This window comes from Pleurodeles waltl, chromosome 12, assembly GCF_031143425.1.
Source record: "Pleurodeles waltl isolate 20211129_DDA chromosome 12, aPleWal1.hap1.20221129, whole genome shotgun sequence".
In the NCBI taxonomy this organism is placed as follows: domain Eukaryota; kingdom Metazoa; phylum Chordata; class Amphibia; order Caudata; family Salamandridae; genus Pleurodeles; species Pleurodeles waltl.
In genome coordinates, this window is record NC_090451.1 from 532,315,973 (window position 1) to 532,342,989 (window position 27,017).

General features: G+C 43.7%; 1 protein-coding gene across 1 annotated transcript in view; it reads left to right on the forward strand.

Moving 5' to 3' along the window:
• Positions 1–27,017, forward strand: part of COG4 (component of oligomeric golgi complex 4) — a 240,022-nt gene that overhangs the window by 139,192 nt on the left and 73,813 nt on the right. Inside the window, exon 6 of the mRNA XM_069217516.1 lies at positions 13,464–13,569. Coding sequence (XP_069073617.1) covers positions 13,464–13,569 — 106 coding nt within the window. The remainder of the gene's footprint in view (positions 1–13,463; positions 13,570–27,017) is intronic.

A 27,017-nucleotide genomic window follows, 5' to 3' on the forward strand; every position in this document is an offset into this window, starting at 1 on the left:
AGTTTTCTCCACAGCTATCACCACCGCACTCGCCACATCTATCCCCAGTAGCAACACCCCCAATAATGCAGTCACCAACGCACACAGGGATGAGCCAAGATGACCCGGATGCATGGGATTTGTATGATGCACCGGTCTCAGATAATAATCCGGATTGCTACCCGGCAAGGCCATCACCATCTGAGGACAGTACTGCTTACATGCAGGTGGTTTCCAGGGCAGCTACTTTTCATAATGTAGCATTGCATACAGAGCCCATAGAAGATGACTTCTTGTTCAACACCCTGTCATCTACGCACAGCCAATACCAAAGTTTGCAGATGTTACCAGGCATGTTAAAACACGCCAAACAGGTGTTTCAAGACCCAGTCAAGAGCAGAGCCATCACACCTAGGGTGGAGAAGAAATGTAAACCTCCCCCTACGGACCCTGTGTACATTACACAACAGTTAACTCCTGATTCGGTGGTACTAGGAGCAGCCCGGAAAAGGGCAAACTCACAAACTTCTGGAGACGCACCACCGCCCGACAAAGAAAGTCGAAAATTCGATGCAGCAGGCAAGAGAGTGGCCGCACAGGCAGCCAATCAATGGCGAATTGCCAATTCACAGGCTCTACTGGCAAGATACGACAGGGCACATTGGGATGAAATGCAACATCTCATCCAACACCTTCCCAAAGAGTTCCAGAAACGTGCCCAACAGGTTGTCGAGGAAGGCCAAACTATCTCCAACAACCAAATAAGGTCGGCTATGGACTCAGCAGATACGGCGGCCAGGACAGTAAACACGGCGGTAACCATTCGAAGACACGTGTGGTTATGGACCTCCGGATTTAAGACAGAAATCCAGCAGGCTGTGCTGAATATGCCTTTTAACGAACAACAATTGTTTGGGCCGGAGGTGGATACAGTGATAGAAAAACTGAAGAAAGACACGGACACTGCAAAGGCCATGGGCGCGCTCTACTCCCCACAGAGCAGAGGCACTTTTAGGAAGCCACAATTTAGAGGGGGGTTTTGGGCCCAAACCACAGAGCCCTCCACCTCACAAGTCAGACCCACATATCAGGGCCAATATCAGAGGGGAGTTTTTCGAGGACAATATAGGGGTGGACAGTTCCCTTGAACAAGAGGGAAATTCCAGACCCCAAAACCCCCACAAACCAAACAATGACTTCAAAGTCAAAAACCCCCACCACACAACACCAGTGGGGGAAAAGACTCACACATTATTACCACAACTGGGAACACATAACTACGGACGCGTGGGTCCTAGCCATTATCCAACATGGCTATTGCATAGAATTCCTAAATTTACCACTAGATGTGCCTCCAAGAGCACACAACATGTCCAAACAACACTTAGATCTGTTGCAACTAGAAGTCCAAGCATTGTTACAAAAAGAAGCAATAGAACTAGTACCCAACCATCAAAAAGGAACATGGGTTTACTCCCTATATTTCCTAATTCCAAAAAAGGACAAAACACTGAGACCAATATTAGACCTCAGAACACTAAATCTTTACATCAGATCAGATCACTTTCACATGGTGACACTTCAAGGCGTATTTCCCTTGCTCAAACAGGACTACATGTCAACATTAGATCTCAAAGATGCTTATTTCCACATACCCATACATACTTCCCACAGGAAATACTTGAGGTTCGTAATCCAAAGCGTGCATTACCAATTCAAAGTGTTACAGTTCGGCATAACAACAGCCCCAAGGGTATTCACAAAATGTCTTGCAGTAGTAGCTGCTCACATCAGGAGACAGCACATGCATGTATTCCCTTACTTAGACGATTGGTTAATAAAAACCAGCATTCAGCAACAGTGTCTTCTACACACAAACTACGTCATAGAAACCCTTCACAAGTTAGGGTTCTCTATAAACTACCAAAAATCACATCTAAATCCGTGTCAAATACAACAATACAACAATACTTAGGAGCAACAGTCAACACACAAAGAGGGATTGCCACTCCAAGTCCACAAAGGGTACAAGCCTTCCAAAATGTAATACTAAACATGCACCCAAACCAACACTATCAAGTGAGGTTTGTAATGAAACTCCTAGGAATGATGTCTTCATGCATAGCCATTGTCCCAAACGCAAGACTACACATGCGTCCCTTACAACAATGCCTAGCAACATAGTGGACACAAGCACAGGGTCAACTTCAAGATCTAGTGTTGGTAGACCACCAAACACACTCCTCGCTTCAGTGGTGGAATCCTATAAATTTAAACCAAGGGTGGCCATTCCAAGACCCAGTGCCTCAATACGTGATCACAACAGATGCTTCCATGATAGGGTGGGGAGCACACCTCAACCAGCACAGCATACAGGGACAATGGGACGTTCAACAAAGGCAACTGCATATAAATCATTTAGAGCTGTTAGCAGTGTTTCTAGCATTGAAAGCATTTAAACCGCTAATAGCCCACAAACACATTCTTGTAAAAACAGACAACATGACAACAATGTATTACCTAAACAAACAGGGAGGGACACACTCATCACAACTGTGTCTCTTAGCACAAAAGATTTGGCATTGGGCGATTCACAACCACATTTGCCTAATAGCACAGTACATTCCAGGGATTCAAAACCAGTTAGCCGACAATCTCAGTCGAGATCACCAACAAACACACGAATGGGAAATTCATCCCCAGATACTACAAACTTACTTTCGAAGCTGGGGAACACCACAAATAGACCTATTCGCAACAAAAGAAAATGCAAAATGCCAAAACTTTGCCTCCAGGTATCCACACCCTCGGTCCAAGGGCAATGCGTTATGGATGAGTTGGTCAGGGATATTTGCTTACGCTTTTCCCCCTCTACCACTCCTTCCTTATCTAATAAACAAATTGAGTCACCTCAAACTAATATTAATACCACCAGCCTGGGCACGTCAGCCATGATATACAACATTACTGGACCTGTCGGTAGTACCTCATATCAAACTACCAAACAGACCAGATCAGTTAACTCAACACAAACAACAGATCAGACACCCAAATCCAGCATCGCTCAATCTAGCAATCTGGCTCCTGAAGTCTTAGAATTTGGACATTTAGACCTTACACAAGAATGTATGGAGGTCATTAAACAAGCTAGAAAACCTACTACAAGACATTGTTACGCAAACAAGTGGAAAAGATTTGTTTATTACTGCCATAATAATCAAATTCAACCACTACATGCTTCTGCAAAAAACATTGTAGGCTATTTATTACACTTACAAAAATCAAAACTAGCTTTTTCTTCTATCAAAATACATCTCACTGCAATATCTGCCTACCTGCAGATTACACATTCAATATCACTCTTTAGAATCCCAGTCATCAAAGCATTTATGGAGGGTTTAAAAAGAATCATACCCCCAAGAACACCACCAGTTCCCTCGTGGAACCTCAATATTGTATTAACAAGACTCATGGGTCCACCATTTGAACCCATGCACTCTTGTGAAATGCAATACTTAACCCGGAAAGTAGCCTTCCTAGTAGCTATCACATCTCATAGAAGGGTAAGCGAAATACAAGCATTCACTATACAAGAACCCTTAATACAAATACATAAACATAAAGTGGTGCTCCGTACAAATCCAAAGTTCTTACCAAAAGTTATATCACCGTTCCACCTTAACCAAACAGTGGAACTCCCAGTCTTTTTTCCACAACCAGACTCAGTAGCCGAAAGAGCCTTACATACATTAGACATCAAAAGAGCACTAATGTATTACATTGATAGAACAAAACAATTCCGTAAGACAAAACAATTGTTTGTAGCCTTCCAAAAACCTCATGCAGTAAATCCAATATCCAAACAAGGTATTGCCAGATGGATAGTGAAATGTATTCAGACCTGCTATATTAAAGCAAAAAGAGATCTGCCTATTACGCCAAAGGCGCACTCCACTAGGAAAAAAGGCGCCACAATGGCCTTTGTAGGAAATATACCTATGACAGAAATCTGTAAGGCAGCCACATGGTCTACGCCTCATACATTCACAAAACATTACTGTGTAGATGTGTTAACAACACAACAAGCCACAGTAGGACAGGCTGTATTACGAACATTATTTCAGACAACTTCAACTCCTACAGGCTAAGCCACCGCTTTTGGGGAGATTACTGCTTACTAGTCTATGCACAGCATGTGTATCTGCAGCTACACATGCCATCGAACGGAAAATGTCACTTACCCAGTGTACATCTGTTCGTGGCATGAGACGCTGCAGATTCACATGCGCCCTCCCGCCTCCCCGGGAGTCTGTAGCCGTTATAAGTTGGATGAAACTTGTAAATTTGTAAATATATACTATATTTTAGACACATTATGTACATACATACTTACTCCATTGCATGGGCACCTTTACTATATACACAACTCCTATCTCACCCTCTGCGGTGAAAACGATCTAAGATGGAGTCGACGCCCATGCGCAATGGGGCCGAAAGGGAGGAGTCCCGCGGTCTCGTGACTCGAAAAGACTTCTTCGAGGAAAAACAACTTGTAACACAAATCCAAAATCTCTACCAAAAGTAGTATCTCCTTTTCACATCAACCAAACAGTGGAATTGCCAGTCTTCTTTCCACAGCCAGACTCTGTGGCAGAAAGACCTCTTCATACCCTAGATCTTAAAAGAGCTCTTAGTTACTATATAGATAGAACCAAAGATTTTAGAAAAACAAAACAACTGTTCGTTGCTTTCCAACAACCACATAATGGCAATCCTATATCAAAACAAGGTTTAGCAAGATGGATTGTTAGATGCTTACAAACATGCTACATCAAAGCAAAAAGACAACTTTTAATCACTCCTAGAGCACATTCTACAAGAAAGAAAGGTGCATCAGTGGCATTTTTAGGAAACATACCAATAGTTGATATATGTAAAGCAGCCACATGGTCAACTCCTCATACATTTACAAAACACTACTGTGTTGATGTTTTTTTCACAGCAACAAGCCACTATAGGCCAAGCTGTCTTAAGAACACTATTTCAAACACCTTTAACTCCTACAGGCTAGCCACCGCTTTTTTGGGAGAACTAACTGCTTTGTAGTCTATAGTATCTACAGCTACACATGCCATCGAACGGAAAATGTCACTTACCCAGTGTACATCAGTTTGTGGAATGTAGTGCTGCAGATTCACATGCACCCTCCCTCCTCCCCGGAAGCCTGTAGTTGTTTAAGTTTAACATTCGTACATATGTATATACATTTACATTTGCATGGGCATCTCTTTGTATTCTTATACTCTATCACTTCTTCCTTCACCCTTTGCGGGAAAACAATCTAACAATGGAGTCAATGCCCAAGCGTACTGTAACCGAGAGGAGGAGTCACTCGATCCCGTGACTCTGAAAAGACTTCTTCGAAGGAAAACAACTTGAAACACTTTGAGCCCAACACTAGATGTCGGAAGAGCTATGCATAGCATGTGAATCTGCAGCACTGCATGCCGCAAACAGATGTACACTGGGTAAGTGAAATTTTTCCATATATGTATGTATGTGTGTATGTGTATGTGTATATACATATATATATATATCGCGTATACCAATTACAAAATCCAGAAAAGGATAACCGGACACCATGACCATGCAAATTACATTTATTGACGCGTTTCGGCCGTAGCCTTGCTCACAATACTCCTCCAATTCATTGAAAACACATTTAAATCTGATTTACAAAACATGAAGAAAGGACTAATTTACAAAGACAAGCTCCTAAAGAGGGAAAAAGTGTGGCCATTTCAAACTGTATCTTTTTACCTCTTTTAACATAATGGATTACAAAAGGCAACACAATACAATATTTTCTACATTTTGCCTATAATGAGGAACTATATTTATCTTTATATTACCTTCAGTTTGTCAACCTTGGGTAATTGTTTATAATAATACAGGTTACATTTATTTACCCTCTGTAATTTTGAACATGTTATAGTTCTTTTTTTTCCATTAATAACAAAAACATTCACTTATCCCCTCTGGCTGTTTTCCAATTATTTTACCTAAGATGCTATCTTGTCATTAATTCCCTAATCATCTACTCTTAACTCCAATGTCAAATAATATATTTAAATTCACTTCTAAAAAACCAATTAACAGTGTTATAAAACATAAATATTTTAAATACTCATAAATATTTTTAAATTTAGTAGTACCGAGGCGGCTGTACGCGCATGGAATCGGAGACTCGCTTTACTCAACTTATAAGGACGAACTTGCTTGTTTTTCTGTGCCCCAGTGGATCCATTACAGAGGAAGTAAAACGCCGGAGTTTAAACGGATGTAAATAGACTTTGCCAACGGAACGTTTTAACAATTAAGCAGTTCTCGCGTGGACGCCACGTTAGGGAGACGCGGCTCTACTCGCGTGAGCTGAAAAGAAAATTGTATAAAATTACAGTTCGGCAATGACAGCAGTGAAGGACAGTGGGTCCCCGCCTGATGGAAGTTGCTTATTTGGTCAAAACGAAGTAAGTCTGCTACATTCGTGTGTTTGTGGTATCGACCCCAACAACGCGATAGCCAATTAAGACAGCGCTTTTTCATCTGGGAGACCATGCATGATTAGAAGTTCTATTTGCATAGCTGAGAGAACGCTCCTATTTGTAAACGAAGCAGGTTGGATACTCGGCAAACTATCAGGCGCAAGGGCACGTATCAAGCTGTGTGGCTCTGTTTAATACTTCTGTTTGTGTGCATTAGATTGAATATGACAACACAGACAAAAAGGCCACAATTGTTGAGTTTTTAGCAAGTCAAAAGCACAGACAGTGAGTTTATATTTTCAAGGGGTCAACTAAGAGGATCCTTTTCTGTATTTTGTAATTGGTATACGGGAGATTTTGGGCTCCTGGAACCCGTACCGGACCGCTTAAGAATCCGCCTCGGCACTGACCAGGACAGTGTGCACGTTTGGATATATATATATATATATATATATATATATATATATATATATATATATATGTATGTATATATGTTCGATGGCATGTGTAGCTGCAGATACACATGCTGTGCATATCCCGCCATCTAGTGTTGGACTCGGAGTGTTACAAGTTGTTTTTCTTCGAAGAAGTCTGTTCGAGTCAGAAGATCGAGGGACTCCTCCCATTTCGGCTCCATTGCGCATGGGCGTCGACTCCATCTTAGATTGTTTTCTTTCCGCCATCGGGTTCGGACGTGTTCCTCTCCGCTCCGTGTTTCGGTTCGGAAAGTTAGTTAAATCTCGGAAAACTCGACGGTATTGTTTGCGTTCGGTATCTGGTTAGTTATAGCAGATCGACACCGACTAAAAGAAAAGCTCCAGTAGCCCTTCGGGGCTTCCATTCCCCGGCAGGGCCTGGTCGGCCCGACCGTGTGCATCTTCAAGGCTGATGGAACGGACCCCATTCCGCTTCTGCCCCGAATGCCACAATAAGTATCCTTACACAGACCAGCATTTGGTCTGTAATTTGTGATTGTCCCCCAAATACAAAGAGGATACCTGCGTGGCCTGCCGGGAATTTCGGTCAAAAAAGACACTACGGGACCGGAGAGCTAGAAGGCTTCAAATGGCGTCGACGCCGTCAGGACAACACGACGTCGAAGAGGTGGAGACTTACTCCATTCTGGATTCGGACTCGGACGAGGCCGAAAGTGAGCAGCCGGCAAAAACCGTGAGTAAATTTGCCCCGGCTAAAACTCACACCAAGATAATGAAAGCCCAGGGGATGCCACTGCCGGCAGGCCATGGCTTAACCCGTAAACACGGTGACCAACCATCGGCACCGAAAAAGGGCACACACGTGTCGAAGACATCCGACTCCGGTCGAGATACCGGCACCGAGATACTGGCTCCGACCAGACTCGACACCGAGATACCGGCACCGACCAAAGTCGGCTCCGAGAGATCGGCACCCCGAAACAGAAAAAAGTGGCTTCGGAGCCGAAAAAGACTGCGGAAAAAGTTTTGGTGCCGAAACATCCAGCATCGGAGCCAAAACAGAGCTCCTATTCGGAAGAACAAGGCCTGTCATCCCAACTTCAAGGCCATAGATTTGGACAAGAATTGGAGCTGGGAGAGCCAGACTACACACAAAGAAGGCTCCATATTCAAAAAGACACAGGGAAAATAAGAACTCTTCCCCCTATTAAAATGAAAAGGAAACTTGCTTTCCAAGAAACAGAGAAACAGCCAAAAGCAAAGGTGGCGAAAGAAAAAACTCCACCACGTTTTTCGCCACAACCATCGCCACAGCACTCACCGCAACTGTCACCTATTGCAACACCCCCTATGATGCAAACTCCAACGCGCACAGGGATGTCCCAGGATGACCCAGATGCATGGGATCTCTACGATGCACCAGTATCTGACAATAGTCCAGACTGCTACCCGGCAAGACCGTCACCACCTGAAGACAGTACTGCTTACGTGCAGGTGGTGTCCAGAGCAGCTACTTTTCACAGTGTAGCACTGCATGCTGAACCTATTGAAGATTACTTTTTATTTAATACTTTGTCGTCAACACAGCCAGTACCAGAGTCTGCCGATGCTACCAGGATCTTAAAACACACAAAACAAGTGTTTCAAGACCCAGTCAAAAGCAGAGCTATTACACCTAGGGTGGAAAAAAAGTACAAGCCTCCCCCTACAGACCCTGTGTACATCACGCAGCAACTAACACCTGACTCAGTGGTAGTAGGCGCAGCACGCAAAAGGGCAAACTCACAGACTTCTGGGGATGCACCACCACCCGACAAAGAAAGTCGAAAGTTTGATGCAGCGGGGAAAAGAGTTGCAGCACAAGCAGCCAATCAGTGGCGCATTGCCAATTCACAGGCTTTATTGGCAAGATATGACAGGGCTCATTGGGATGAAATGCAGCATTTTATTGAACATCTTCCCAAGGAGTTTCAAAAGCGTGCACAGCAAGTGGTGGAGGAGGGCCGAAGTATCTCCAACAACCAGATACGATCGGCAATGGACGCAGCGGACACTGCCGCCAGAACTGTGAACACAGCGGTCACTATTCGGAGACACGCATGGCTCTGCACCTCCGGATTTAAGCCAGAGATCCAACAGGCTGTGCTTAATATGCCTTTTAATGGACAACAGTTGTTTGGGCCGGAGGTGGATACAGCTATAGAGAAGCTAAAGAAGGACACTGACACGGCCAAAGCCATGGGCGCGCTCTACTCACCACAGAGCAGAGGCACATTTAGGAAGCCACACTTTAGAGGGGGGTTTCGAGGCCAAAACACAGAACCCTCAACCTCACAAGCCAGACCCACATACCAGGGCCAGTATCAAAGAGGAGGCTTTCGGGGACAATATAGAGGTGGACAGTTCCCTAAAACCAGAGGGAAATTCCAAAGCCCAAAGACCCCACAAACTAAACAGTGACTTCAATGTCACAAATCCCCAACACATAACACCAGTGGGGGGGAGACTCACAGATTATTACCAAAATTGGGAGGAAATAACTACAGACTTGTGGGTCCTAGCCATTTCCCAACATGGTTATTGCATAGAATTCCTACAATTACCACCAAATGTGCCTCCAAGAACACACAACATGTCCAAACAACATTTGGATCCATTACAACTAGAAGTCCAAGCGTTGTTACAAAAAGACGCAATAGAACTGGTACCCAACCATCAGAAAGGAACAGGTGTTTATTCCCTGTATTTTCTAATACCAAAAAAGGACAAAACTCTGAGACCCATCTTAGATCTCAGAACACTAAATCTTTACATCAAATCAGATCACTTTCACATGGTAACACTTCAAGACGTAATCCCCTTGCTCAAACAACAAGACTACATATCAACATTAGATCTCAAGGATGCTTACTTCCATATACCCATACATCCTTCACACAGGAAATACTTAAGGTTTGTAATCCAAGAAGTACATTACCAATTCAAAGTGTTACCATTCGGGATAACAACAGCACCAAGGGTATTTACAAAATGCCTTGCAGTAGTAGCATCACATATCAGAAGACAGCACATACACGTATTCCCGTATCTAGACGATTGGTTAATAAAAACCAACACTCAGAAACAATGTCTTCAACACACAAAATACGTCATAGAAACCCTTCACAAACTAGGGTTCTCAATAAACTACCTAAAATCACACTTACAACCGTGTCAAATACAACGATACTTAGGAGCAACAATCAACACAAAAAAAGGGATTGCCACTCCAAGTCCACAAAGGGTACAAGCATTCCAAAACGTAATACAAAGCATGCACCCAAACCAACAATATCAAGTGAAATTAGTGATGAAACTTCTAGGAATGATGTCTTCATGCATAGCCATTGTCCCAAACGCGAGATTACACATGCGGCCCTTACAACAGTGCCTAGCGACACAATGGACACAAGCACAGGGTCAACTTCAGGATCTAGTGTTGATAGACCTCCAAACACACACCTGCTTCAATGGTGGAATCCTATAAATTTAAACCAAGGGCGGCCCTTCCAAGACCCAGTGCCTCAATACGTGATCACAACAGATGCTTCCATGGTAGGGTGGGGAGCATACCTCAACCAACACAGCATCCAGGGACAATGGGACAATCAGCAAAAACAACTTCATATAAATCAACTAGAACTACTAGCAGTGTTTCTAGCATTAAAAGCATTTCAACCACTCATAGCCCACAAACGCATTCTTGTCAAAACAGACAACATGACAACAATGTATTACCTAAACAAACAGGGAGGGACACACTCATCACAGTTGTGTCTCTTAGCACAAAAGATTTGGCATTGGGCGATTCACATTCGCCTAATAGCACAATACATACCAGGAATTCAGAACCAGTTAGCGGACAATCTCAGTCGAGATCACCAACAGATCCACGAATGGGAAATTCATCCCCAGACACTACAAACCTACTTCCAAAACTGGGGAACACCGCAAATAGACCTATTTGCAACAAAAGAAAACGCAAATGCCAAAACTTCGCATCCAGGTACCCACACCCTCACTCCAAAGGCAATGCGTTATGGATGAGTTGGCCAGGGATATTTGCTTACGCTTTTCCCCCTCTCCCACTTCTTCTGTATCTAGTAAACAAATTGAGTCAAAACAAACTAATACTAGTAGCACCAACTTGGGCACGCCAACCATGGTATAAAACACTACTAGATCTGTCAGTGGTGCCTCATATCAAGCTACCAAACAGACCAGATCTGTTAACTCAACACAGACAACAGATCAGACACCCGAATCCAGCATCGCTCAATCTAGCAATCTGGCCCCTTAAGTCTTAGAATTTGGACACCTAGACCCTACACAAGAATGTATGGAGGTCATCAAACAGGCTAGGAAACCTACTACAAGACATTGCTACGCAAATAAATGGAAACGATTTGTTTATTACTGTCATAATAATCAAATTCAAACATTAAACACGTCCATGACAAACATTGTAAGCTACTTACTACACTTGCAAAAGTCTAAGTTAGCTTTTTCATCCATCAAAATACATCTCACAGCAATTTCTGCCTATCTGCAAACTACACATTCAACCTTGTTGTTTAGAATCCCAGTCATAAAAGCATTTATGGAGGGGCTAAAAAGGATAATTCCCCCAAGAACACCACCAGTTCCTTCGTGGAACCTCAATATTGTATTAACACGACTCATGGGTCCACCATTTGAACCCATGCACTCCTGTGAGATGCAATACTTAACATGGAAAGTAGCCTTTCTAATAGCTATCACATCTCTTAGGAGAGTAAGTGAAATACAGGCCTTTACCATACAAGAACCCATTATACAAATACACAAACATAAAGTGGTTCTACGCACAAACCCCAAATTTTTGCCAAAAGTTATATCACCGTTCCACTTAAATCAAACAGTGGAACTCCCAGTATTTTTTCCACAACCAGACTCTGTAGCTGAAAGAGCATTACATACATTAGACATAAAAAGAGCACTAATGTATTACATTGATAGAACCAAACAATTTCGCAAAACAAAACAATTGTTTGTAGCTTTTCAAAAACCTCAGGCCGGGAATCCAATATCCAAACAGGGCATTGCCAAATGGATAGTTGAGTGTAGTCAAACCTGTTATGTTAAAGCAAAGAGAGAACTGCCTATTACACCAAAGGCACAATCCACTAGAAAGAAAGGCGCCACCATGGCCTTTATAGGAAATATACCAATGACCGAAATCTGTAAGGCAGCCACATGGTCTACGCCTCATACATTCACTAAACATTACTGTGTAGATGTGTTAACAACACAACAAGCCACAGTTGGACAGGCAGTATTACGAACATTATTCCAAACAACTTCAACTCCTACAGGCTAAACCACCGCTTTTGGGGAGATAACTGCTTACTAGTCTGTGCACAGCATGTGTATCTGCAGCTACACATGCCATCGAACGGAAAATGTCACTTACCCAGTGTACATCTGTTCGTGGCATGAGACGCTGCAGATTCACATGCGCCCTCCCCGGGAGCCTGTAGCCGTTAGAAGTTGATGAAAATAAACTTGTACATTTGTAAATATATATATATCACTTTAGACACATTATGTACATACATACTTACTCCATTGCATGGGCACTATTACTATATACACAACTCCTACCTCACCCTCTGCGGGGAAAACAATCCAAGATGGAGTCGACGCCCATGCGCAATGGAGCCGAAAGGGGAGGAGTCCCTCGATCTTGTGACTCGAACAGACTTCTTCGAAGAAAAACAACTTGTAACACACACACACACACACCAACCAACCAACCAACCAACCAAGTTTGTAGGTCCTTTCCAAATGCCAAAAGGTTTGGGTTAAGTAAGGTTTTGTGGTAGTTGATTCGTATTCTTGGTCAAGAGAAAGTCTTTTTTGTTTTTTTACCTTTTTGGTATTTCCAGTAGGAGTCGTGGATTTGCCTGCAGCGTCTCACCACTAGAGGTATGTGTTTTGTTTTTGAGGTAGTCCTAAAACCCATACAGGGAAGGGCACAAAGTAGTGCCTTATGAGTGATGCAGGCCATTTCAAATCGATTCTGAGTGGGGAACCAGAGAAACCAAAGTGGACTTCATTGGCTTATCTTGTTTTCAGTCAAGACGTGAAAAGATACATACTTTTAAAGGGTAACATTAGACTGGTTTAGTAGTAGTGATGCAGTTTCCGAATATATATGCATGTACATTGTAAAAACATACAAGAAACAGAAATGTTGTAGTTTTCTTGCATACCTGATATGCAAAACATAAAAGAGAACTTTATTACATAACCCACCCCTGGTTTGAATACATATTAGGACAAATAAACTCCCAGTATCATTTTGATTGCCCTACTGTGGCTTTAGGATTTTATTTGTCAAGCATATTTCGACATATTGACTGCCATTACTTTCCTACCAGTCTACTCTTATACATTCAGATTGGTGCTCTCTAATTTTCAGGTTGCCAGCAAAGCGGAGGAGAATCTAATGCTTGCGCTGGGGACCGACATGAACGACAGACGATCTGCAGTTATCTTTGTGGATGCCTTGACCCTCTTGTTTGAAGGTAAGCTGCCAGGTGGCTTTAATAAATGCCTGTCTGCTTTGCAGTTCATTCAAACTTGGAGGAGTATTTCCTGAATGCTCTGAATGTTAAACATGCCCTGAGATTATATGCTTATAAAAGCAGTCACTTTCTTGAGACAAAAAAGATAAGGTGGTAAAGAGAAATTGGATCATACGTGAAAGGACAATCTCTGGAGGCACCAAGTCGTGCTTTGTATAGTAGAACCAGCCGGACCAGTTGAAGACTAAAAATCATAATTCTTAAGATCAGAAAAATACTTTTCAGCTTTCTCTGTGTCATATAGCTCATCCCCCTTCACTAACCTGAATTCTTCAGTATGTCACAGTACATTCCTTTATAACCTCACTGCTGCTCTGCCTGTCTGAGCAGGTGGAAATGTAAAAGAAAAAGAAAAAGCAAAGCTCTAAGCATCCCTTAACATAGGACAGTAATCAAGATGCACGTTAACTTGCACAAAGATACAGTTTTTAAAAACTAAAGCCAGCCTTTTCAATCACAGACTCATGGTTCTCAGTTTCAAAACTCCTATTGATTTTGTTTTTCACCAAGTTGAATACTTGGGACATTTTGGCATTGTGGGCCAAAATATACTTTAAGTATATTATAGCTCACTTAAAATGCATGTGCCTATGTAAAGTACTCGGCCTGCAAACGTGCTTTAAATGGCACTTAACTCCTCTTTAATTCTTAGCAATATTTACATACATTATGTATAGTATACTATTAATTTGTTTGTTTTTTAGTTCCAATGGAGGTGTTTGGAAATTGTCACTTAACATCCAGATTCAATCGATTTATTTTTATTTACTTTTTTAAACCAATGGTATATTAATAGCAGCACAAAACCCTTATCATTCACCCATTGGGCAATATTAATTTACATTTTGGGAGCTCTGGGATTAACTTTCAGTAACTACTTTTTCTGTGGAAGCAAAAGATGAGTTATCAAGCTATATCCACCTTTCTCAGTGCTCAACCATCTTAATACCTTCTATTTTACTCACTTCAAAGAATTTACTATAAAGAGGACATGTTCTGTTATCCAGATTACAGTGCAACATAAGGTTGACTTTGTAGCTTGCACAACAAACAAAACTAGATGTGTCCCCAGAATGCATCAAGATAAAGACTGTGGAAAGCCACTTTAAAGAAAATACTACATTATCATTTTAAAGTATTCAGCTTAGCATATGGCGAATGCACTCATTGTTGAGAAGAAACAATATTCATTTGTCCTCTTCAGCTAGCAAAATCAGGGTTTCAAAGAGTTAATTTGTCAGCCGTTGCTGCATTTAGGAAAATCATGCACAGAATTATTCTTTCCCTATTTCTGTAAAAGATTTACCTCTGCTTAGTAGGTTACCTCAGTTTTTTGTTTTTTTTGCTGAAACAATGGGTGTATATTGGAAACAATTCATAAGAAAGATCTGAAATACGTAGCATTTGTAATCTCCATAACTTTAGCCAGGTGAGTCAATGGGATTCACACTTTATGTATCAAGGAGCCAGAGATAAATCCATAGAAAAAAAAAAGTTAATACTATGTTTTCATTATTATTTTCTCGCAAAACGGGTATTTCATTCTCTCCCTAATCTTGCTGTGTAGTTGCCTGTCTACTTTGCAATTTTGGCAACCCTGGATGTGCATTCTCTGGTTGTTATACATACTCTGATATATTGTATTAATACAAGATTTAGGGTCGTCTAATCACCTCAAATGCTCAAGTCTAAAGGCACAAGGGCTCCTGTGTCTAACAGACCATACTCTGCTGGGTAGTTTCATGTTTCTGTTAATCATACAAGGATGTTACTTACCGATTTTAAGTTGAACCTGGGTCACTTTCCACTAGAGCCAAGGCTGCCACTGAAGCTTTGATAGGGAATGTATTCCTATTGCACAGTATCCACAATGGAGCCTTCTTTTTTCCTAAACATTATGCATTGTATCTGATATATATGAAGATACCCATAATGGCTAATTATTACAAATAAGTATAAGTACCTTCGTTTTTGAGCCTGTTTGTTTATAACTAACTTACTTGTGTAGGGTCAGATGGTGGTGGAAAATGCAGCAAGTTGTGTGGAACCCAACTTGGCGGATGCAGTTGAGATATGGAGGACATGCTTCTGTCTAGGGATAAATCAGTTTGGGAGTGAGGGCACTAAATGGTGAGGGACACACAGCAGGCATGGGGTGGAAGCTCAGGACTTTGAATAGAGAGTCACAGATCCAGGCTGGTAATGGTCAGTGAGAGACTTGTAGCATGGCAGGGTGGAAACTGATAGTACAGTAAGGCCGGAACATGGGGAAGAGCAGAGCACAGAGAAACAACTAGAGAGTCACAAAGCGAGGGCAGTAGTGATGGAATCGGTCAGGAAAGTGAGAGAGGTGGGCAGAGCAATATTATGGGAATCTGGTTGCAGTGGGACAAAGGGTTTGAGGGGTGCACAGCAGGACTGAGATGGTCACAAGGAGGATGGAACTGCATGAAAAGGGATAAAACATGCAGTGAAGGAACAGAGTAAGCCATTTGACACGAAGAGCAGAGTGATTTGCATAAGAAAGTGGATATATCTGTGCCTTTTCTGTGCCTCTCTTCCAGACTTGTATACAGTTGACTGAGCAGCACTACGTACAATTTGCTGAGTGACCAGCCGTGCTTGGCAATGAAATAGCTTAAATACCATAAACTGATACAAAAAAATTGCTTAAAATAAATCAGTAAGCTGGACTTGAACCAAACAGTAGGGGTCAGGCCTTTTATATTAGGACTTTTCAGAAAGGAAAATTGTACTGAACCTCAATGCTGCAGGCTTATTTCCCTAACCAATTCCTCATTCAAAGTTCTAGTCAGTTACCTCTAAAAGTATCAAGTTATGGGCCTAGAAAATTAAATTTTAAACATATATTAATATGGGCTCAGAGAAGACCTAGATGCAATGTAGGAGTGTCTGAATCTTTATTTAATCACTAGTAAATATTCTATTGCCGACACTGCACATTCCACCAGGCATTCGTGGAACATTGAAGAGCATTTGACCGGGTCAACAGATTGAAACTAATGCATGTTTTACTAGATATGGGGGTGGGGTGGGGATGGGATGACTTGAGGGGCTTTCACCAGGTTCTGTTACCCGGAATCCTTTGAAAACCTCAACATTTGGCCAAAAAAAACACTTTTTCCTCACATTTCGGTGACAAAAACTTCTGTAATCTGAGAGTAGCCACAAATTTCCTTCCACCCAGCGTTACCCCAAGTCTCCTGATACAAATGGTACCTCACTTGTGTGGGTAGGCCTAGTGCTCGCAAAAGGAAATGCCCCAAAACACTATGGGGACACATCAAAATTATCAAAGACTAAACTACCTGTTTTTTGCGGGGGACCTGCGTTTTTTGTCCTTGGCTCAGCAGGGTGGTAGGAATTTTGTGGATTCCTGCACATTCCGGAAGGTTCCATCACAAAAATGTGGAAAAAATTTGTGATTTCCAGCAAAGTTGAAGGTTTGCAGGGCATTGTGGGTAAGAAAATGGTGCAGGGTGCATGTGAAGCACACCACCCTGGACTCACCCAGATGTTTAGTCTTCAGATGTTTCTAGGTCTTGTGGATTTTTATACTTTGCAGCGTCCCAAAGTCCAAAAAGTGCACCCCAACCAAAACCCAAAATAATCAAATGTCCTCTTGCTTGCCGTGGGATAAGATCTTTTAGTGTGCAGGGGAGAGCTGAAAGACTGTTACCCCCTTCAGTTGGGGTGGGGGCATAACCATGCCCATACTCGTTGGTTGCCCCATCTGCCCACTGGTGGGCAGAACAACTTTGGCTCCTTTTATTTGGGGTGGGGGTAGGGCCATACCCCCACCCTCTTATTTTGGAAAAATAAATCTTCCCTGGTCTCTGGTGGGCTTTCTGCCCCCCTTGGGGGCAGATGGGCCTTCCAATAATAAGCTGATCTGCCCCCAAAGGGGGCAGATGTGGCCAACAGTAATGTGCCCCCATGGGGAGCGACCCTTGCCTGAGGGGCTGCCCTTCCCCCCCCCCCCCCCCCCCCCCCCCCCAAAAACAAAACACACACCAATTCCTGGTGCCCAAGTTGTTCGTGTCCCCCTCACCCCGGCCTAATAGTAATAAGCCGATCTGCCCCCAAGGGCAGAAAAGGCCTAGTAAAAAAAGATTGCCCCCCTGGGAGCGACCCTTGCCTAAGGGGTCGCCCCTTTATCAATATAAAATATATTTTTTTTTAAATCCCTGGTGCCTAATGGCTTCTGCCCCCTGGGGGCAGATCGGCCTAAATAATATAGGCTATGCAATCGTGCTACAGGAATGCACAGAGAGACATGAAAAGGGAAGGAAAAGCAGGTTCGATGGCATCTGTCGCTGTAGATACGCATGTTCTGCAATAGCTCGCCATCTGGTGTTGGGCCGGAGTGTTACAAGTTGTTTTTCTTCGAAGAAGTCTTTCGAGTCACGGGACCGAGTGACTCCTCCTTTTGTCTCCATTGCGCATGGGCGTCGACTCCATCCTCGATTGTTTTTTTTCCGCCATCGGGTTCGGACGTGTTCCTGTCGCTCCGAGTTTCGGAACAGAAAAAATAGTTAATTTCGGAAGATTTTCGTCGGTATTGTTGCGTTCGGGATCGGCATACTTACATTCAACACCGCATCGAAGATCGAAGAGCTCCGGTGCCCTTCGGGGTAATTTTTCGATCCTCCGTCGGGGCCTGGTCGGCCCGACCGCGTGCTGAAGAACGCCGATGGAACGGACCCCGTTCCGTTTCTGCCCCAAATGCCACAATAAATACCCCTACACAGACCAACACTTGGTCTGCAACCTGTGCCTGTCACCTGAGCACAGCGAAGACACCTGCGAGGCCTGTCGTGCGTTCCGGTCCCGAAAAACACTCCGAGACCGTCGAGCCAGAAGACTTCAAATGGCGTCCGCACCTACAGCCCGACGGGAGTTCGAGGAACAGGAAGAGGAAGGTACCTTCTCGATCCAAGACTCAGACTCCGAAGGATTCGACGATACACAAACCGTGAGTAAGACGTCGAAAACCACACAAAGAAACATTTACAAGGCCCAGGGGACGCCACTGCCACCAGGCCATGGCTCAACCCATAAAATCGGTGACCGACCGTCGGCACCGAAAAAGGCCCAAACAGTGCCGAGATCGTCCGACTCCGGTCGAGACACCGGCACGCAGCCTTCTCGGGACCGAGAAAGTGCTGGAGACAAGCCTCGACACTGAGATGCCGGTGTGGACACGGCTCGACGCCGAGACAGCGGCACCGAAACAGATCGACGCCGCGAGGTTTCGGCCCCGAAAAGGAAAAAAGTCACCTCGGAGCCGAAAAAACACGCAGACAAAGTTTCGACGCCGAAACAAACTGCAAGCGACCCAGCTTCAGGCTCTTATACAGAAGAGCACTCGCTAACCTCCCAAATGCAGAAGCATAGGTTTGAGGAAGAGCTACAAGCAACTGATGCGGACCATACGCAAAAGCGTATCTTCATTCAGCAGGGGACAGGAAAAATAAGCACCCTTCCCCCCATTAGGAGAAAGAGAAGGTTGGAGTTCCAGACGGAACAAGCACCACAACCAAAAGTGGTGAAAAGAGTTACACCACCACCCTCTCCTCCGCCCGTGATTAACGTTTCACCAGCACAAACGCCATCACACTCCCCAGCTCACACCACCATGAGCCAGGGTGACCAAGACCAGGACGCATGGGACCTATACGACGCCCCAGTGTCAGATAACAGCCCAGAGGCATACCCTACAAAACCATCTCCACCAGAAGACAGCACCGCGTACTCTCAGGTGGTGGCTAGAGCAGCACAATTTCACAACGTAAGCCTCCACTCAGAACAGGTCGAGGATGATTTCTTGTTCAACACACTCTCCTCCACCCACAGCTCCTACCAAAGCCTGCCTATGCTCCCTGGTATGCTCCGGCACGCAAAAGACATATTTAAGGACCCGGTCAAAAGTAGGGCAATCACACCAAGGGTGGAAAAAAAGTATAAGCCGCCTCCTACAGACCCGGCTTTCATCACAACACAGCTGCCACCAGACTCTGTTGTTGTAGGAGCAGCTAGGAAAAGGGCCAACTCTCACACATCTGGAGATGCACCACCCCCAGATAAAGAAAGCCGCAAGTTTGATGCAGCTGGTAAAAGAGTCGCAGCACAAGCTGCAAACCAGTGGCGCATCGCGAACTCCCAGGCACTACTTGCGCGCTATGACAGAGCCCACTGGGACGAGATGCAACATCTCATTGAACATCTGCCCAAAGACTTCCAAAATAGGGCAAAACAAGTGGTTGAGGAGGGACAGGCCATCTCCAACAACCAGATCCGCTCCTCCATGGACGCTGCAGATACAGCTGCACGGACAATTAATACATCTGTAACTATCAGAAGGCATGCATGGCTCCGAACGTCTGGATTTAAACCAGAGATCCAACAAGCAGTTCTCAATATGCCTTTTAATGAAAAAGAACTGTTCGGTCCAGAAGTGGACACAGCGATTGAGAAACTCAAAAAAGATACGGACACTGCCAAAGCCATGGGCGCACTCTACTCCCCGCAGAGCAGAGGGAATTACAGCTCATTCCGTAAAACGCCCTTTCGAGGGGGGTTTCGGGGTCAAAGCACACAAGCCAGCACCTCACAAGCCACACCGTCCAGTTACCAAGGACAGTATAGAGGAGGTTTTCGGGGACAATATAGAGGAGGGCAATTCCCTAGAAATAGAGGAAGATTACAAAGCCCCAAAACCCCTACTACTAAACAGTGACTCACATGTCACTCACCCCCTCCACACAACACCAGTGGGGGGACGAATAGGTCATTATTACAGAGCATGGGAGAAAATCACTACAGACACTTGGGTTCTAGCAATTATCCAACATGGTTACTGCATAGAATTTCTACAGTTCCCTCCAAACATACCACCAAAAGCACAAAATTTAACAACACACCATTCCAATCTCCTAGAGATAGAAGTGCAGGCACTATTGCAAAAGAATGCAATCGAATTAGTGCCAAACACACAAATAAACACAGGAGTTTACTCACTGTACTTTCTGATACCAAAGAAGGACAAAACACTGAGACCAATCCTAGACCTCAGAGTAGTCAACACTTTCATCAAATCAGACCACTTCCACATGGTCACACTACAAGAAGTATTGCCATTGCTAAAGCTGCACGACTACATGGCAACTTTAGACCTCAAGGATGCTTATTTCCATATACCAATTCACCCATCGCACAGGAAATACCTAAGGTTTGTATTCAAAGGAATACATTACCAATTCAAGGTACTGCCTTTCGGATTAACAACCGCACCAAGAGTCTTTACCAAATGTCTAGCGGTAGTCGCTGCACACATCAGAAGGCAGCAAATACATGTGTTCCCATATCTAGACGACTGGCTAATCAAGGCCCATTCGTTAATAGAGTGCTCAAATCACACAAATCATATCATACAAACCCTCTTCAAACTAGGGTTCACCGTCAATTTCACAAAATCCAAAATTCGGCCACGCAAGGTACAACAATACCTGGGAGCCATAATAGACACATCAAAAGGAGTAGCCACTCCAAGTCCACAAAGAATTCAAAATTTCAACACCATCATACAACGCATGTATCCAACACAAAAGATACAAGCAAAGATGGTATTACAACTCCTAGGCATGATGTCATCATGCATAGCCATTGTCCCAAACGCAAGACTGCACATGAGGCCCTTACAACAATGCCTAGCATCACAGTGGTCTCAAGCACAGGGTCACCTTCTAGATCTGGTGTTAATAGACCGCCAAACTTACCTCTCGCTTCTGTGGTGGAACAACATAAATTTAAACAAGGGGCGGCCTTTCCAAGACCCAGTGCCACAATACGTAATAACAACAGATGCTTCCATGACAGGGTGGGGAGCACACCTCGATCAACACAGCATACAAGGACAATGGAACGTACATCAAACAAAACTGCATATCAATCACCTAGAACTTCTTGCAGTTTTTCAAGCACTAAAAGCTTTCCAACCAATAATAGTTCACAAATACATTCTCGTCAAAACAGACAACATGACAACAATGTATTATCTAAACAAGCAGGGAGGGACGCACTCCACGCAGTTAAGCATGTTAGCACAAAAAATTTGGCATTGGGCAATTCACAACCAAATTCGCCTAATTGCACAGTTTATACCAGGGATACAAAATCAACTCGCAGACAATCTCTCTCGAGATCACCAACAGGTCCACGAATGGGAAATTCACCCCCAAATACTGAACACTTATTTCAAACTCTGGGGAACACCTCAGATAGACTTGTTTGCGACAAGGGAGAACGCAAAATGCCAAAACTTCGCATCCAGATACCCACACAAACAATCCCAAGGCAATGCCCTATGGATGAACTGGTCAGGGATATTTGCTTACGCTTTTCCTCCTCTCCCTCTCCTTCCTTACCTGGTAAACAAACTCACTCAAAGCAAACTCAAACTCATATTGATAGCACCAACTTGGGCAAGGCAACCCTGGTACACAACGCTGCTAGACCTATCAGTGGTACCCTGCATCAAATTGCCCAACAGGCCAGATCTGTTGACACAGCACAACCAAAGGATCAGACACCCAGATCCAGCATCGCTGAATCTAGCAATCTGGCTCCTGAAATCCTAGAATTCGGGCACTTACAACTTACCCAAGAATGTATGGAAGTCATAAAACAAGCAAGAAGGCCATCCACCAGGCACTGCTATGCAAGTAAATGGAAGAGGTTTGTTTGCTACTGCCATATTAATCAAATACAACCATTACACACAACTCCAGAACATGTAGTGGGTTACTTGCTTCACTTACAAAAATCTAACCTAGCTTTCTCTTCCATTAAGATTCACCTTGCAGCAATATCTGCATACCTGCAGACTACCTATTCAACTTCCCTATATAAAATACCAGTCATTAAAGCATTCATGGAGGGCCTTAGGAGAATTATACCACCAAGAACACTACCTGTTCCTTCATGGAACCTAAATGTTGTCCTAACTAGACTTATGGGTCCACCTTTTGAACCCATGCACTCCTGCGACATACAGTTCCTAACCTGGAAGGTGGCATTTCTCATCGCCATTACTTCCCTGAGAAGAGTAAGCGAGATTCAGGCGTTTACTATACAGGAACCTTTTATACAACTACACAAAAATAAAGTCGTCCGAAGGACCAATCCTAAATTTTTGCCAAAGGTTATTTCACCGTTCCATCTAAATCAAACAGTGGAACTTCCGGTGTTCTTTCCACAGCCAGATACCGTAGCTGAAAGGGCACTACATACATTAGATGTCAAAAGAGCATTAATGTATTACATTGACAGAACAAAGAACATCAGAAAGACTAAACAACTCTTTATTGCATTTCAAAAACCTCATGCAGGAAACCCAATTTCAAAACAAGGTATAGCCAGATGGATAGTTAAATGCATCCAAATCTGCTACCTTAAAGCTAAACGACAGCTGCCCATTACACCAAGGGCACACTCAACCAGAAAGAAAGGTGCTACCATGGCCTTTCTAGGAAACATCCCAATGCAAGAAATATGTAAGGCAGCCACATGGTCTACGCCTCACACATTCACCAAGCACTACTGTGTAGACGTGTTATCCGCACAACAAGCCACAGTAGGTCAAGCTGTATTAAGGACATTATTTCAGACTACTTCCACTCCTACAGGCTGATCCACCGCTTTTGGGGAAATAACTGCTTACTAGTCTATTGCAGAACATGCGTATCTACAGCGACAGATGCCATCGAACTGAAAATGTCACTTACCCAGTGTACATCTGTTCGTGGCATCAGTCGCAGTAGATTCGCATGTGCCCACCCGCCTCCCCGGGAGCCTGTAGCAGTTTGGAAGTTACCTTCAATTATTTATATATGTATCATCTCAACCTTAAATAAGTGCATACTTAGTCACTCCATTGCATGGGCACTATTACTACAATTCAACTCCTACCTCACCCTCTGCGGGGAAAAACAATCGAGGATGGAGTCGACGCCCATGCGCAATGGAGACAAAAGGAGGAGTCACTCGGTCCCGTGACTCGAAAGACTTCTTCGAAGAAAAACAACTTGTAACACTCCGGCCCAACACCAGATGGCGAGCTATTGCAGAACATGCGAATCTACTGCGACTGATGCCACGAACAGATGTACACTGGGTAAGTGACATTTTCATTCCTTCCCTTTTCATGCCTCTCTGCCTTCCCTGCCCACCTCGTACTGTGGAGAAACTATTCAGTTTCTCCTCGGTCGCAACATGAGTTGACCTCTGATGAGGTCAGCGTGTGTTGGTGCGCTGACATCATCAGATGTCACTGGGGGGGTGGGGGGAGGGGGGTCAGGTGCGTGGAAGGGAAAGCGATTCCCTTTCCAGCCCTGCCCTGAGAGGGGGGGGTGGGGGGATAGGCCCTAGTGGGGAGTGCCAGCGCTTCCCACGAGGGCCTCTACCAGGACATAATGATTACGTCCGTGGTGCCTCAGCACCGCGTCACTGGACATAACCATTACGTCCGTGGCGGGGAAGGGGTTGAGATGGCTGTTTGTGTATTGTTTGGATTTCCATTTGGCCCAATGAATATACCACTTTTAATTGATTGAGATGTTTGCAGTATAATTATTGGCATGACATCCCATGACTATTCTATACTAAGCAATGGCAAAAGCAACTATTTGACCTCCTACTTCTATACGCAAGAAGGATAAACTCGGGGGTAAGAGTACTTTCTTAGATTTGAGACCTTTTGAACGAGAGAGAGCAGAAGAAAACCATCATATGTTGTTATATAGAGTTAAATTTTTCAATAAGCCTTATTTATCACGAGAGGCAAGCCCGTGTGCGCCTGCCTGGATCGCGCCGCGCACCAGCCCCCCTGCTGGTTTTATCTCTTGATTGTTCAGCAAGGAGCTGTTACACCTCAGGTGAGTTGTGCTACCCTAACAGTATCAGTAAAACTGCAAGCGGGGTCTGTTTAAACCCCCCGGATATTCTTGGCATACAGCAAATTTGTCTTGCCATCGCTGTAGAGAGCAAATAATCAGTTCAGAGCCTACAGCCAGCCTCACTAAAATAACAGTGCCCAAGCCACCAATTAACTCTACTGATAACAAAAATAAAATTTTCGGTGTCCTTATAAATGCCAGATCCCTGATTAGAATTCCCAGTGTTTCTAGATAATCATCATTTAGACATTGCTTTTGTCACAGAAAGCTGGGCTGATGCTACTTTTGGGCCTGACCTAGTAGATGCAATCCCTCTTGGCTTTTCCCACTACATACTAGACAGACCCCTTAAACGAGGTGCGTGACTAGCGATCATATTTAGGGATTTTTTTCAGGCCAGTTTTGCCATGCCTCTGTTCAATGCGGTGAAGCACTCTCATTTAATATAGAACTTGCTAAATCACAGTCATTCAAGGGTTTGTTAATTTATTGCCCTCTAGGCCTGAGAAATGATTTTACCCGAATGATTGGCTCTTTAGTAGACCCGGTATATGTGATAAAGACTTCACTGTATTGGGAGATTTTATCTCCTGTTTAGAGATGGGATCAGATAAAGATACGGAAGCTCTGGTGGACTTCCTGAATTGTTTTGGTCTTTTTCAAAACGGGTGTGGCCCCACTCACTCTGCCGGTCATATGCTGGATGGTATTTTTACCAGTAACTTTCAGTTAAAAGAAACAGGATCCCGGCCTTTGACATGGTCTGACCACCATTATGCCTTATTTGAAATTCTGCTAAATCACACAAGACTCCCCATACTGCTCATGCACACAACTCTCTTAGGACATGTGCATGGAATAAGATTAATCACAAGGATTTTCATTTGAAATTGCTAAAGTCCCAGCCCTCTTCATCTACTGTCTTAGATCAAGGAACCCTTAATCACTTATATTGGATTAACACAGTGGCTTCTAGCCTAGCGCCAATAAAGACGTGTCGTTCACATAGAAGTGCACATACAGCACCGTGGTACACGGACGCGTTAAGAGTACAGAAACAGTGTTGTAAAAGACAAGAACGCAAACGGAGGGAAGAAAAAGAAAAACTCAAGTGGTGCCTGGTGGAATACAAATCTTTGCTGATCAAAGAGAAATCAGCATATTTTTCTCAATAAATTGAATCTTCCAAGAACTCATCTAAAGAGTTATTTCAGGTCATGAAGAAACTGTCAGATAACCTCCAATCAAGCGTTCTGCAACTCTCTTGCAAGTGTTTTTCAATATAAGGTCATATAGATCTATCATAAGCTTAATGGTAATAAAGATAAGGTGAGGGAAAATAACAAGCAGGTAAGTCAAGGTTTGGAACAGTCCATCTTTTAAGAATTTTCTCCACTTTCCATAGAGCAGATATTTCAAATTCTCCTGGCTAAATCAGGATCGCCTCTTCATCCCTGCCCTCCATCTTTGATCAAAATTAGCATCAGATACCATTGCCTCTAGTCTCATAATAATTTGAATTCAATGTTCAGGACAGGATATTTTCCCAAACAATTGAAGGTTCCCTCTATTCTAACACCATTAAAGAAACCCTGTCTAAACCCAGCTAACACCAGTAATTATCTGCCTATTTCTCACTTCCCTTTACCCACAAAGACAATTGGAAAAGCTATGAATCAGCAGTTCTCAAGCTTTATTCAAAGCATTCAATTATTAGACTAAACTCAATTTGGTTTTCGTAGTGGGCACAGCACTGAGATAGCATTAATCAAGGCAGCAGAGAAAGTAACAGTCTCCCTGGATGGAGGAGGAAGTGCAGTCCTTGTCTTACTTGACCTGTCTGCAGCCTTTGATACTGTCAGTCATGGGCTGCTGATTGACCGGCTTCGGGAGATTGATATGGTGGGAATGCACTTGCTCTTCGAAGATCGTTTCTCACAGCGCAGGAGTAAGTGGTGGCTCTTGATCAGTTTGTGTCTGAACCTTTCTCATTACCATGCAGGGTCCCTCAGAGGTCCTCACTTAGTCCAACACTGTTTAATGTTTACGTTGCAGCCTCGGCCAATTTGATTAGGTCCTTTGTTTTTTCTTTAACATCCTATGCTGATGACGCACAAATCGTCGTATCCCTGCCAATAAAGACATCAATATGGATCGAGTTTCCATGACTACATGATGGCAGTCAGTCAGTGGATGGGCAAAAATTTCTAAAGCTTAATTCTGATAAAACAGGGGTTTTTCTCTTTGTGAATTGGACCTCATTTTGGACCCCTCAGCAGTGGCCTGAGTATCTCGGAATACTCCCTACACCAGTGAGTAAGGCAAAGAATTTAGGAGTATTCATGAACAACAGGCTCACCTTCCGTGACCAGGTAAATGCAGTTACCTCGTCCTCTTTTTACACGTTGAGGT